At 43.3% G+C, this 15,128-nt stretch overlaps 1 protein-coding gene across 1 annotated transcript in view; it reads right to left on the reverse strand.

Moving 5' to 3' along the window:
- The window catches only part of LOC306887297 (NADP-dependent malic enzyme-like), an 88,135-nt gene that overhangs the window by 6,363 nt on the left and 66,644 nt on the right, over nt 1-15,128 (reverse strand). Inside the window, exons 6-7 of the mRNA XM_079444925.1 lie at nt 7,897-8,000; nt 773-882 (exon numbers count right to left, since the gene is read on the reverse strand). Of these exons, the coding sequence (XP_079301051.1) occupies nt 773-882; nt 7,897-8,000 (214 nt within the window). The remainder of the gene's footprint in view (nt 1-772; nt 883-7,896; nt 8,001-15,128) is intronic.

Below are 15,128 nucleotides of genomic sequence, written 5' to 3' on the forward strand. Positions count from 1 at the left end.
ACCTCCAAGGGGGCCACAGGATGACTTAAAAGTATTTAAATTAATAAATCATATCTATAAACTGTCTAACCTAAATTAAAACACTCAAAAATACATAAAATCAAGATGTAAACTGAAAGCATATTTCCAAATTATAAATTGAAAATACATAATTGTGGAATATGGAATATAACTTCTGGAATCATAATATAAATGAAAATGAATTAAATTTTAATGAATGAGCAAACTGTATGTGAAATATGAAACAAGCACTGCAATGAGCAGTAGTAAATTGAAAACGACCCCTCAGCTCTGCTTGCTTAACTCCAGTGGACACATATGGTTAACTCTGTGATTGGTGAGATTAAATCAATGTGCTTTACCCAAACATTTGATTGAAACTCAGTTTCAAACAGTGCGATTGTGTTCAAGTTGTTGATTGGAATGTGTCTGCAATGATTGTGTAAAAAAGGATAAAGACAGAGGAGAGGATGGTAGAAAAGAAAGTAGAAGAAAAAATGCACTCAAGATAACCACCCAGTCTTGCTATAGAACCATAAATACAAGAGGGATTTAAGCAGTAGAAAGGAAAAATCAGAGAGGAAGATATGGTCTGAATGACTTGCATACAATAATTGATTTCTGGATTACACTATAGACTGAGAACCGGACTAATCATAACATTAATTGAGCTAAAGCCTAACTTATACTGTATGTGTTCTCTGTGCTTTAATAATTTTGTACAGGTGAAACTTAAAACTAGTGTGACTAAAGTCTCTTTTTGTGCCCATACCTTGAATGTCATCATTGAACGTGAGGTACTTGTTGCGGTACTTGCTCAACAGACGAAAGGCGTTGATGTTGGCAAAATCCTCAAACTGGATAAGGCAGTTTACCCCATACCTGTGCAAAAAAGAAAAATCAGTGTATATCAGAATGCAGAAACACAAGAAAACCAAATATAATCTCAAAGTCATTTAGGTAACACTTTATTTCGATAGTCTACTTTAGACATTCTACTAACAGTAAGTAACTTTGCAACTACATGTCAACTAGCAGTCATTAGAGTATTAGTCGACTGTCTGCTTAATATCTTCTACCACTTTATTTTGATGGGTCCACAACATACAACATGCTGAAGAAATACTATGAGAAACTTTACAAGTATTTCAACGTATTCTACTAACCCTAAACCTACCCTACTGAGAGTTAGTAGACATGTAGTTGCAAATTAATGAGAATTAGTTGACATGTAGTCGACATGTAATTACAAAGTTACTTATAGTTAGTAGAATGTCTAAAGTGGACTGTCAAAATAAAGTGTAACCGTCATTTGTTTTCAATACAAAGAATCCTTACAAAATATAGTCCAAATCCTCACAGGCTAGCCAAAAATCTCAAACAACCATGTACCATTTCATGTTAAGTGGCTAGTTAAATGCACTCCACTTCAGCCTGCAGAGGGAGCCATCAAACTGCTCCTCAAGCCTATCACAGATGGGGTGGTTGTGGGTGTTCAATCCTGAAGGTTTTTTTCCTTCTCAGTGTGGGCCTGAGACTGTTATCATTGCTTTGTACTCATTTCCACAGCCAAACACAACTCTCAATGGTCAGAAAAGCAAATAACAACCCTTGCATGATCAGTTAGTAAATGATGTGGAGTACAGAGAAAAACCTTCCCTAATGACTATTCAAAATCAATACCAATGATCTGCACGCCCACAATCCTGTCTCTCTTGAGGACAGAACTTCATGAGAAAAACTGTGGACTTTTAAATGGACTACAGGGGCAATTCAGTGGTTTCTCAAGTTATTTGTCCACTCAGCAGAACAACTGAAAGAACAGTACACAGCAACCAACTCATTCCACAATGGAATATACTGTACGTAGAGGGCAGATACAGACCCATCATATTTTGATGCAATATTCGAGGTCCCAGACACCTAGACATTGGAAACAGGACGGGTAAACACAGCAGTGTGGCTCCACAGAGAGCTGGCCTGTCACTCAACCCAATGCAAGAGGAATAGAGATCTGCATTGCTGCCTAGAGCTGTCGTGTATACATATCACTCAAGCACACACAGGGGAAAAACGCTCACTGTATTCACAATGACAGTGGTCTCCTGAAGCATCCAACCGTTTATTTATTTCCATTAACAAAATCATAAAGAGAAAACACTAAATGAAAAAACAACACCATAAATGTATCGATACATGTGTGTGAAGATGTTATTCAGTAATAATCTTCCCCTCTAATAGTCTGTTAAACTCATTAAGCCAAGTGAGTTGAATTGGATAATTGATTCAGTTTAATTAGTTAGTCGTGACTGTTTGTGTAGAGGAATTACATTTTTGGTAAACTAATCCTTTAAGCAAAACATGCTACAAAAACAGAAAAACGCAATAAAGTTTTCATTGTCTCCAGAGACTTTCCAGCACCAAAGTACTAAGTAAACAAGTACTCAGTAAACAAGGTTTACTGAGTTCAGAATCTCATCCAAAGTTTTAGGAAACCCTGTCCTGAGATCCGCCCTCAAATTGGTCCTTCTAATCAAACTGCAGTCTAAACTCTGACATATTCGCTGGAGGAGGAGGAGGCAGGAAAGCAGTCAAGAGAGACTGACAGAGTAATTGCTCGTGGATTTGAAGGAGAACTTTGGCAGATATAAATAGGACGTAGAGAAAGTGAGTCATAATACCAGCATGCTCTCTGATCTGTTGAAGTGTATCATCTGAGGAGGAAGATGAAAAATTAGATCATATCCTCTTGATCTTGCTCAACAGTGGTTATAAGCATGTGATGTCAATATTAGCATAAGAACAAGAAAAACGGCTGTCAACTAAATACTGTTTAATATTTGAGGTGATACAGAGTGAGCTATGGCTCTCAGTGGTTTATTTTGAATAAATGTGCCTGAGAGAGACAGAAAAAGACAGAAACAACCAACCGACAAAACAAAGCACCCATGTGGTGCATTGTGGTCTCATTCTCACCAAAGCTTGTTGTCTTTTTCTGGCGCCTCATTCAATGAGATCCATAATGCACCTCTGTGTCTGTTGTAAAACTCAAACAACGAGCTGGCCGGAGATCAGCTGCACTGGTCCTCTCCACCACAATTCAGGCCAGCCAATGACAGACACACCCAAGCACACTGAGAGCTGCAGGGACTCTGTCTCTCCTCATTTGCCTTTACCTCCAGACAGGGCAGAAAGTGTTGAGAGTGTTAAGAGGAGCTCTTAACACAAGCTAATGTTAAATCAACTCAGTGCTCTAGGACAGCTGTGCTATGCTTTTAGGAACAAAAAAAGGAATGCAAAAAATTTACACACAGGCTACTTGCTTGAGTTCTCTAAGTCAACAGATCAGCATCTGAGAATGAGGAAACTTCTTAGGATGGAATAACAACTTTTAGAAAAACTTTTATCCAAGCCCTATAGCTACTGCACTTCCTTTGACCCTTTTGGTATTCTGTTCTTTGGAAAAAGGCAAAATTAAGTGGTGAACACACATCTGTGAGACTGTTGCCAACAGAGTTGAGTCAAAATTGCAAAAAATCCATGAAAATTAAGCCTATTTTTATGATGCTTATTAAAACAGACATTGTTTCCATGATAACAAAACAATATATATTTACCTATATATAATCTAATATGAATCAAGGAAACAAACAAATAAAAAGTATTTCTGCAGTTCATTTTTAGCCTGGACGTTTCGGTCCCTGTAAATGTAGGCAAAAACTGATCCTTCCAAACCCAAACCGAAACAAACACATGCACACACTCTCACACACAAACTGTAACATTCAGAATGACCTATCAAACAAACATAGCAGCCTCAGAGTAGTTCTGGCATTGATACACACACAGCAAGTGTAAACTTACACACGGCCGACTCCTCAGCTCACACATATAAGGATGAACACCTGTATAATTAGAACATTTGTTTATTATTTTCAAAATTCTACCATGCAAAACATCTCACAATTTCCAAATCTATTTGTCAGGCATGTAGAAGCTGAAGTCTGTAGCCAGCAAATTCTATACAAACCATAATACACTTCAGTCTCTGTCTAAATGATCTTAGTAAGAAAGCCCGACTCCATCACTCTTAAAGAGGAATGTAGTAAATGCGCTCAGAGCCTGCTAAACCCATCTCCACGCCATAGCTAACAAAACACAACAAGGCCCTTTGTTTCAATCTGTGATGATTTACTACTTATTTCTTTCAAACATAAATGATTTACCTGCACAGACAAAAGTCTACTACACTAAGTCTATTTTGATAAAGCACTGAGATTTGATGCTAACTGGCCAAATATCACTGCATCCTGTTCAGTACTTCACTAACAGGAACACAACATGGCTCTTGAGAATTAAGCATTTCTCATAAAGTGGTTGGCTCAGCAGAGTAGAGAAAATAGAGACGAAAAACACAGCCACTAGGTTTAGGTTTAGCGTAATCCTGGTGGGCCACACATGCTCAAGACGTTTGCTGAGATTGGGTCAAAGGATTCTGGCAGAGCCACACGTTCACAAAGATAATCTTTTGCCCCCATGCCAACCGTGCAGCCCACAGGCCTCCGCTTTAAAGGTCATAGTAAGAATCCCATCCAAACACAGCTGTTCAACCAAAGTCTTAAATACGTGCACACACACACACACACACACACACGCAACATGAACACAATTTCTAGGATTCCAGACAGGTTTGCCCACATAATCAGGTTTAAAGTCAAACATTATCCACATTTACAGACCATTCTTTCCCATATGCAAAGGGTGAATATCCCAAACTAAAAACTCATATATAAAATTTTGCATATTTTTCATCCTAAAAGTATGTGTACAGAAACTGCACAAAATTTTCGAGGTTTATAAAACCGCATATAAGACAGAACCTGCACAAATTTCTATTTATATTTCCCAGTTAATGAAAGACAGTTTGTAAGACTTAAAAGAAATCTTTAGAAATCTAATCTTTTGTAACGTAATAAATGTATTTACTGTCAATTCAATGCATATTTGCATAATAACATAATAATTTTTTTATTTTTAAAAAAATGACTGACCCCAAACTTTGGCATAGTAGCATATTATTTCATTCTATATTATTTTATTCTGTAGGTTTTTTTTGTAATTGTTTTAAGCATAAAAACGGTAAAAATAAATTAATATAAAAAGGTAAAAATAAATGAATAAATAATAATAATAATACACTATGTAAATTTATCACTTTAATAATGTTTAGATATTTATACTGGAAACGAAATTGATACTAATTATGTAGATAATTTTTAAACATAAACAGTTTGACATCAGAATATAACTGAAAGATTATTATTAAAAATTAAACCTGCATAGCTTACTGTTTTCATTACATTTCAACTAAACACTTCTAAAACACAACCATATTTTTCATAATGTCATAAATGCCCCATATCATTACTATCAGGTCCAGGTTAAGTGGGACAGGCAATACATTGACTCTTCAGTGTTCTTCTCCAGCACACACAGACTCCCACGGGGCCCATGGGGCTTCACAGGCTGCTCTTTCTGTTAAACACTCCTTCAAACATCATTCCAAAATATCAAGCGACATTCCCCTACATCTCCTATCCTAACATGGCTTCATAATGGTGCCTTGAGATGGTCCGTGTTACCATAGTGATAACTGGAACACCGTCACCACTAGAACTCTGTGAAAAGCAACGAGCTCTAATGAAATAATTTGACATGGGAATTGTGCCGGTGCACACAGAGGGGCTACAGAAGACAGATACTTTTCTGTCTGTCCTGGGAGAAGACGGAAAACAAAGTCAACCCCCCACAAACTACTTCAGCACCACAACACAAAGCCTGAGAAGTGAAAAAAAAATCTATTCCTGAATTAACAACATCATAAAAGAAGCATAACAACCCCCCGCAAAAATAATCCCAGCTTTTACTACCTAAAATGCTGCTTTTCTTTTGGATGCGTGTTTCTTTATATGGTGTTGTACACTCTTTACCCAAATTAAAGACCTCAAAGCGCGTTTGTGCCCACTATCTGCTCTAGCACTTCTTGTTAAAGCCATTGTGGGGCAGAAAAGTGGCCTGACAGGGATTGGTGTCATTATTCTTCATCACTTGTGTCCGAATTTACAGAAAAAGGCTTGATGGGAAACAGAGCACCTGCGGGCTGTTAAACTTATAGTCTGAAAGCCTGAACCTCAATGAAAGCTAAAGAATTTTCATGATTTTCCTTTGTCTTCTTTTCACATTTTATTTCAAACTGGCATAGCTATTCTGCACAAATGCTATTTATCTCTTCTCTCAATATGCAGTGAAATAAAGACAAACTTTTGCCTTTCACTGACCTCACTGAACTCCACTAGAGTGCAATATCCCAATAAACGGTTGGGTGCGGTTTCTTCTAAAGCTCTTCAAATTTAGAACTGAGAGACATTTATAACTGTTCCTTTACCTCAAACAGCAGAAAATAGTGCTAGCAATGTCATTTCTCTCCATGTGATTCATATTTTTGACTCTTGAGTATGTATCACCTTTGAGGTATGGATGCAAATTGGGTTTGACTCCCAATTAAAGTAAAAACTAATGGTCTAAAACCATTAGTCTTATGCCTTCAATGCAATCTAAGCTGTTTTAGATAAACGCATACATTTATTTTAACCCTCATTCAACAAGCGAATGTTACTTTTCAGGATTTTTCCTGAAGCATTGAGCCTCTGAAATGTAAAATTATAAGGAGTTTATTAAAAATTACCAGGACTCAACCTATAATCATTCATTTTCCGCCAACTCTGCACTTTTGGGGAAATGTGATGCTGTTCCCTGTAGTTTCATGTCCACCCCATTATTATAGAATCATGGCGATATTCAGCCAGCTGGAGGGAAATCAGACACTGGGGTTTTTGAGTTCTGCTTTAAATACAGCCATGTGTGGCACTATGCTCTTATGACAACCACTGTCAAACCAGGCCACACCAGCGCCAAAAGCAACTGAGAGATCTTTGACCAAGTCCCTGGTTCTTAAATATTAATGGTGTTTACCACTGCAGGACTTTCCACTATGTTTCAGGTGGTTGCCATGCTGTTACTAGTTGGTTGCTGTTGCTAGATGTTTGATATTCTGCCCCTAGATACTGTTTGTGTCCCTCCTTCAATGTATGTCTAAGATATATATTTTTCGCATACGTCCTATGGAACAGCTTTTGATATTTTTCTTACAAAAACACATTGAATTTGCTACAGGATGCCTTTATTTACCCCCCGAAGCTGTGTGAGGCATGTTTTAGAATGGATGGATGCGTTTATTTGACTACTTTTGGCTAAAAAAAACACCCATCCAGTGCTATTCTAACATTTGGAAGAGCAAGGATAATTTTTAATATAACTCTGATTGGATACGCCTGAAAGAAGAAAGTCATATACACCTAGGATGCCTTGAGGGTGAGTAATACATAGGCTAATTTTCATTTTTGGGTGAACTAACCCTTTAATGAAAGATGAGCTGTCAAACAATAAAATGGGATTAAAAAACTACAAGAACTCAAATAACCCAAACTGACATCTTCGAAGAAAAGAAAAATGGCACAAGATCGTGAACCATTCTAAGCATCAGGGAGCTGACTGAGCCATCAGGCAGTGGGGCTGGTTATGGGCTGAATTACGTCACCGCATTGCTCAGTATCGAGCGGGATATGTGGGGACAGAACTGATGAGGCGTGCAGTCAGCGATCCGGTTCGGGTCTCTGCCACTGGAGTCGTCGCTCAGAGCCCACAAACCTAGAGGCATGTGCTTCACCCCACATTCCTGCAACGCAATGGCTCAGCTATGCTTTCCAGGCATTTCCATCAGAGGCCTGTGGAAGGAAGCGTGTGCTGTGTGGGAGGGGTACAGTGGGTTGACTATACCTGTCTGTGATAGCCTTCATAAATTCTTCCAGAAGCTCATCATAGGCCTGTCCACGTATTCTTTTATGCCTCAGACCAATGTACAGAGGGTCCTTTAGGAGCTCCTGTGACAGGGAAAGAGAGAAGAACAGGTTTTCACTTCTATAATCCCAGGCATCAAGTAGAAACAATAGCATGACAAGACGATTCATCATATTACTTTAACTAGTGGGGGGGGGGGGCGAGAAATGAAAATACAATACTATCAAAACTCCAAAGCGAATGTTTATTATGTGCACAGCTCCTCTTTAATTAGATTACATATGGAAATCTGGTGACCCAGCAGCTGTATAAACCTCTTACAGTTATTTGTGCCTGTAAGCGTATGTTTAAAGGAAAGATAGACTGAGAACAAGAGAAAGAGAAATGCACGAAAGCATAAAAGGAGACAGGACGAGGACAACATGTGAAGAAAAAGACTTCACACTGAGAGTCACTAACACTATAGGAAAAACAGAAAAGAAGTAGAAAGTAGAAAGTAGACTGTCAGCGTGCCAGTCAAGCAGAAAATAAAATAGATTAACAGAGCACCAGCATCACTCTCAGCAGTGCTGATGTGTGGTGCAACAAGTCTGGAAGTTTTCTTATAAAATTACTTTATGTTGTCTTTAAATTCAACAAGTGCACACAGTACACAACAAGTGCACACAGAAATATCTGTTGCTACTTTCATCTTCAGCTTTTCCCTCACTTCTTTCAAAATTGATCACATAAATTATTCATCATATCATATCAAATTCGTAAAGTCATAAGTAAAGTCAATTAATAAAAAAGGGATAGCTGGATGCTGATTGGCCTAAGTAAATAAATAAATACATTTTAAACTCATTCATTTATTTTCTTTTGTGTACTTAACAGTTCGTCCAATTTAAAGTGATAGTTCACCCAAAAATGGGGAAAAAAAGTCTATAATAATTTTCTCATATAGTTTCTCATACTTTCTTCTGTGTAACACAAAAGAAGATATTTTGAACAATGTTGCTAAAAGTTTTGGTGACCATTGACTGGTAACCAATGTATTTATAAAAACACTGAGATATTAAAAATAATTAGTAGTAGTACATTTCCATTTAATGCCATGTCAGCATCTATAGGCTATTTTCATGGTAAAAACAATAAAATAAAAAATACAAGTATAATAAATACAATAAAAACCAGCAAACAAACAAACACAAGTTATAATACACATGATTTTTTTACATTAACACATGATAAAAATTCTAAAACTTTTTCTGGCGATGGATGGATGGATGGATGGATGGATGGATGGATGGATAGACAGAACAAAATGTGTGGCGTAAAACAATACAAAATCATGGTAAGACATACTGTGAGTAACTGTGCTGGCAGGCTGGCTGAAAAAAAAAAACACATACAGGAAGAGTGAAACTGAATAAAGGGATATTTTTCTTCCAGTACTACTTTGGATTTCTATTCAAGACTTTTACACAGCAATTGAGCTCATAAATGTGCCCTTAAAAGAGAGGACTGTCTGGTTTCAGGCAGTAAGCAAATTCATCAGTGTGGGAGAGGAAACGGAGAGCGCAGTCTGAGATATGAGAAGGTAACTACAGGTCGATTTATTGTGTGTTCATAATGCACTTTTAAGTGCACACTCAGTGGGAGGGGATATACTTCCAGAGGGTTTGGTTTGTTGTAACTGTTTTTTAATCTCAAGACAGTCGCTATAAAAGGAGCTTCCCTGAACCTCCCGGGAACCCAAACAAACATCAATCTGCCACACCTCCTCAGAAGTGGATCATGAAATGTTGTGCCATCTATCCCATCAATGGGGCAGAGCCAAAACAAGCCCTCCCCTCACTGCATTTATAGGATAATCATAGACAGTACTGGAAAAAAAACTGTTTACATTATTGGTCATGGCTGTGATTTTGAAAAGAATTTAATCCATTTATTTAGCAATGATGCATTACATTAAATGCATCCTTGCAGTAAAGATGTTTATCATGTTACAAAAGATTTACATTTTAAATACCATAAATAAAATCCAGTAACAAATCAAAATATTATTTAATGATTTCTGAAGGATCGTGTGACATTGAAGACTGGAGTAATGGCTGCTGAAAATAAGAAAAATAACTTGCATTTTAAAATCTATCACTATAGTGATAATTGTGATAATATTTCACAATATTATGTTTTTAATATTAAATATAAATATATTTATATAAATATACTTAAATATATTTAAACATTTTACCGACTCCCACTCCTAAGCTTAACCTTTAAGTATGATTGGTTGATGAAAATGTAGTACTGGGACCAACAAGGATTCAGAAACACATCCAACTTCACAAATCGTTTTTCCATATTAAATTTCCTGTCAGTATCTCTTGATCTCAACATTTGATGAAAACCAGAAGCTGTCTGTGGAGAGGGGGGCGGGGTAGAGCGGAGTCTGCAGTGGGAGAGCAGGTGCGGAGACGAGCGGTGATAAGGAGGCCAAGTGGATGATGATTAACACCTGTCTTTAATTCCAGTGATTGGTGGGGGAGACGGATATATATATCAGCCTGCACATCTGGGAGGTGTGCTTGACGCGGAGAAGGCTGGTTGAGAGACGGTGAATGGCAGGGAGCCTCACCTAGAGATTGTTTGGAGTTTTTTCTGTTGAAAGCCTAATAAAAGGCCTTATTTCACGCACCAAACCTGACTTCCTTGTCCTGCTTCCACACGAACCGGGTTACATTGGTGCCGAAACCCGGGACTAGGAAGTCGTCACGCCGCTATGCAGCAGCCAGCTGGATCAACGCCACTTGCGGAGCTGGTGAAATCCCTTGCCGGGCTCCACCACTCGCAGCACGAAGCACTGATGGACCTCCGGCGGGAACAGGAAGAGCGGTTCCGCCTGTTGGTCCAAGCGCAGGAGGAAGACCGGCGAGCCTTCCGGAGCTTGCTGGGCCAGGAGGCCCGGCCGGACGCAGCCCCCCCTATGGCTCATGTCAGGCTGGTAAAGATGGGACCACAGGATGACCCAGAGGCGTTTGTGGACCTATTTGAGAAAACAGCGGAGGCATGTGGGTGGGAGCGCGCTCAGTGGCTGGTGCGCTTGATCCCGCTGCTGTCCGGCGAGGCACAGGTGGCGGCCCAACAGCTGCCTGTGGAGAACCTCCTCGCCTATGCCGACCTGAAGCGGGCTATTCTTCAGCGGGTCGGGCGCACCCCGGAACAGCATCGGCAGCGTTTCCGCTCGGTGGATCTGGGGGACAGCGGCCGGCCTTTCGTATTGGCCCAACAGCTCCGAGATGCTTGCCGCAAGTGGCTGATGGCCACGACCCGTGACGTCGAGGCCGTGGTGGATCTGGTGGTGCTGGAGCAGTTCGTGGCGCGGCTGCCCACTGGAACGGCTGAGTGGGTCCAGTGTCACCGCCCGACGTCGCTGGATCAGGCCATCCAGCTGGCTGAGGACCATATGGTGGCGTGCCCGGGGGCTGGCGAGCCCCCCTCTAACCTCTCTCTCTCTCTCCCCAAACCTTCCCTCCCTCTCCTCCGACCTGTTCCTGCTCCTAGGTCACGGAGCAATCCTCACCCTCGAGCCCCACAGCGTGGGACGATGGTCCTGGGAAGCAGACCGGGAGCCCGAGGAGGCGTGGCAGAATCCGGTGCCATTGCTCCACCCCCTCCCTCTCCCCGCCAATCGCTTGGTTCTCCTTCTGCCGCTGGGGTGGGGGGAAAGTCTGGGCCGGCTTGCTGGAGATGCGGGGATCCGGGGCATTTCCAGGATCGCTGTCCCGTAATGGAGGTGGGCATGATGATCCGGGTCCCCGACTCCCCGGTGGCTGCCCCTGATCAAGCCGGGCAGTACCAGATACCTGTGAGTATTAAGGGGGGTACATATCGGGCTTTGGTGGATTCGGGCTGTAACCAAACCTCTATTCATCAAAGCCTGATGCAGCAAGGGGCATTGGATATGAGCCGCCAGGTTAAGGTAAGGTGTGTGCACGGGGATGTGGTCGGCTACCCGCTGGTGCCTGTAGGGATCCAATTCCGAGGGAAAAAGCATAGTGTTAAGGTGGCGGTTAATCCCCACCTTCGGCATCCGCTGATTTTGGGTACGGATTGGCCAGCATTTTCACAATTACTGGGGATTTTATGTGCGGATGCTGCTTGGGGGCCAGGACTAGGGACAGGGGAAGCGATGGCTCAGGCGGGAGATGCTGTTCCGGGACCTTTACCGTCTGACCCGGAGGAAACGAGTGGGAGGGCGGAGGTTTTTCCGCCTGACCGAGATGACTTTCCTCTGGAGCAGTCCCGGGATGAGACGCTTAAAAGTGCGTATGACCAGGTCCGCACCATTGACGGACAGCTTCTCCAGCCTGACCGGCCGCTCTCTTTCCCCTATTTTTCCATTATTAAAGATAGGTTGTATCGGGTAACCCAAGATACCCAGACCAAGGAAGATACAACACAGTTGTTAGTACCAAAAAGCCGCCGGGAAATGCTTTTCCAGGCGGCTCACTGTAGTCCCATGGCAGGCCATTTGGGGGAAGCAAAAACACGGGAACGTCTCATGGCCCGATTCTTTTGGCCAGGCATTCATGAGCAGGTCCGCCGGTGGTGTGCGGCTTGCCGTGAATGCCAGCTGGTTAATCCACCGGCTATTTCAAAAGCGCCATTGCGTCCTTTGCCTTTAGTGGGGGTCCCCTTCGAAAGAGTTGGGATGGACCTCATCGGGCCATTAGAACGTTCAGCACGCGGCCATCGTTTTGCATTAGTTCTGGTGGATTATGCAACACGATACCCGGAAGCAGTGCCGTTGCGCACCATCTCAGCGAAAAGCGTGGCGGACGCACTGTTTCGCATTATCTCCCGGCTGGGAATCCCTAAGGAGATTCTCACCGATCAGGGCACGGCATTTATGTCACGTACAATAAGCGAATTATACGAATTGCTGGGTATTAAATCGATCCGCACAAGCGTCTATCACCCACAAACGGATGGCTTGGTGGAACGATTTAATCGCACGTTGAAATCCATGGTTCGTAAGTTCGTAAAAGAAGATGCCAAAAATTGGGATAAATGGCTCGACCCCCTGTTGTTCGCAGTACGCGAGGTCCCACAAGCCTCCACGGGGTTTTCCCCATTCGAGCTTCTCTATGGTCGTCAGCCCCGTGGGGTGCTTGATGTGATTAGGGAAGCTTGGGAGGAGGGGCCATCAAACAGCCGAAGTGAAATTCAGTATGTCATGGACCTCCGGGCAAAACTCCACACTTTGGGGCGGCTCTCCATGGAGAATTTGCTCCAGGCTCAAGACAAACAAAGTCGGCTGTACAACAGGGGTACGCGAGAGCGTCAATTTGCACCGGGGGATAAGGTACTTGTGTTACTTCCAACGTCCAGTTCCAAATTACTCGCGAAGTGGCAAGGACCGTTTGTGGTTACACGGCGGGTAGGGGATCTCGATTATGAGGTTAAGCGGTCGGACAGGGGTGATGCACATCAGATTTATCATCTCAACCTGTTGAAACGCTGGCAGGAGGAGACTTCAGTTGAGCTAGCCGTGGCCGTTTCGGCAGAGGAGGATTTCGGTCCAGAAGCAGCACTCAAAGCCGATCCGCTTGCTCTGGTCCCTGGGGGAGATCATCTCTCGCCACGGCAGCTCACTGATGTAGCCAAGTTGCAAACAGATTTTGCGGATGTGTTTTCACCCCTGCCTGGTCGCACAAACCTCATACAGCACCATATCGAAACGATCCCGGGGAAGGTCGCCCGTAGCCGCCCCTATCGTTTACCTGAACACAAAAAAGAGGTGGTTCAGGAAGAATTAAAGGCCATGCTGGACTTGGGCGTAATAGAAGAATCACATAGCGACTGGGCGAGCCCGATTGTTTTAGTTCCTAAGACGGACGGCTCTGTCCGTTTCTGTGTCGATTATAGAAGGGTGAATGCTGTGTCAAAATTTGACGCGTATCCAATGCCCCGAGTTGACGAGCTGCTTGATCGGTTAGGTTCGGCTCGCTTTTACTCGACACTGGATTTAACGAAAGGGTATTGGCAGATCCCCTTATCGCCCTTATCCAAAGAAAAGACAGCCTTCATTACGCCGTTTGGATTACACCAATTTGTTACCCTTCCGTTCGGGCTATTCGGGGCTCCCGCTACCTTTCAGCGTCTCATGGATAGAATCCTTCGACCCCATTCGGCGTACGCCGCTGCCTACTTAGACGATATCATTATCTATAGTAAGGATTGGCAGCGGCACCTCGAGCATGTGCGCGCGGTCCTGAGATCGCTGAGGGTTGCGGGACTCACGGCGAACCCACGGAAGTGTGCAATTGGGCGAGTGGAGGTCCGGTATCTGGGCTTCCACTTGGGACAGGGGCAGGTGCGTCCCCAAATTGACAAGACTGCGGCGATTGCGGCCTGCCCAAGTCCCAGGACCAAAAAGGAGGTGAGACAGTTCCTGGGGCTGGCGGGATATTATAGGAGGTTCATACCCAATTATTCGGAGCTCACCAGCCCGCTGACTGATCTTACTAAAAAGGAAGCGCCAGATCCGGTCCAGTGGACGGAGCCGTGCCAACAGGCTCTAACCAAGGTAAAGGCTGCCCTGTGCGGCGGGCCGCTCCTACACTCTCCTAACTTTGATCTCCCTTTCTTATTGCAGACTGACGCATCGGACAGGGGGCTGGGGGCGGTCCTGTCCCAGGGGGTCGGAGGAGAGGAGCGACCGGTGCTGTATCTTAGTCGGAAGCTCTCAAATAGAGAGACTAGATACAGCACCATTGAGAAGGAATGTTTAGCCATTCGTTGGGCCGTCCTCACCCTCCGTTATTACCTCCTGGGACGGGAGTTCACCCTCTGTTCGGACCATGCGCCCCTCCAGTGGCTCCACCGCATGAAGGATACCAACGCACGGATCACCCGTTGGTATCTAGCTTTACAGCCTTTTAAATTCCAGGTGGTCCACAGACCGGGGGTGCAGATGGCGGTAGCCGACTTCCTCTCCAGGAATGGTGGGGGGGGGGGGCTGCAGGCCGGACGACTCCCCGGCCTGAGTTGGGTGGTGGGGGTATGTGGAGAGGGGGGCGGGGTAGAGCGGAGTCTGCAGTGGGAGAGCAGGTGCGGAGACGAGCGGTGATAAGGAGGCCAAGTGGATGATGATTAACACCTGTCTTTAATTCCAGTGATTGGTGGGGGAGACGGATATATATATCAGCCTGCACATCTGG

This window comes from Barbus barbus (assembly GCF_936440315.1).
Source record: "Barbus barbus genome assembly, chromosome: 21".
Classification (NCBI taxonomy): Eukaryota; Metazoa; Chordata; class Actinopteri; order Cypriniformes; family Cyprinidae; genus Barbus; species Barbus barbus.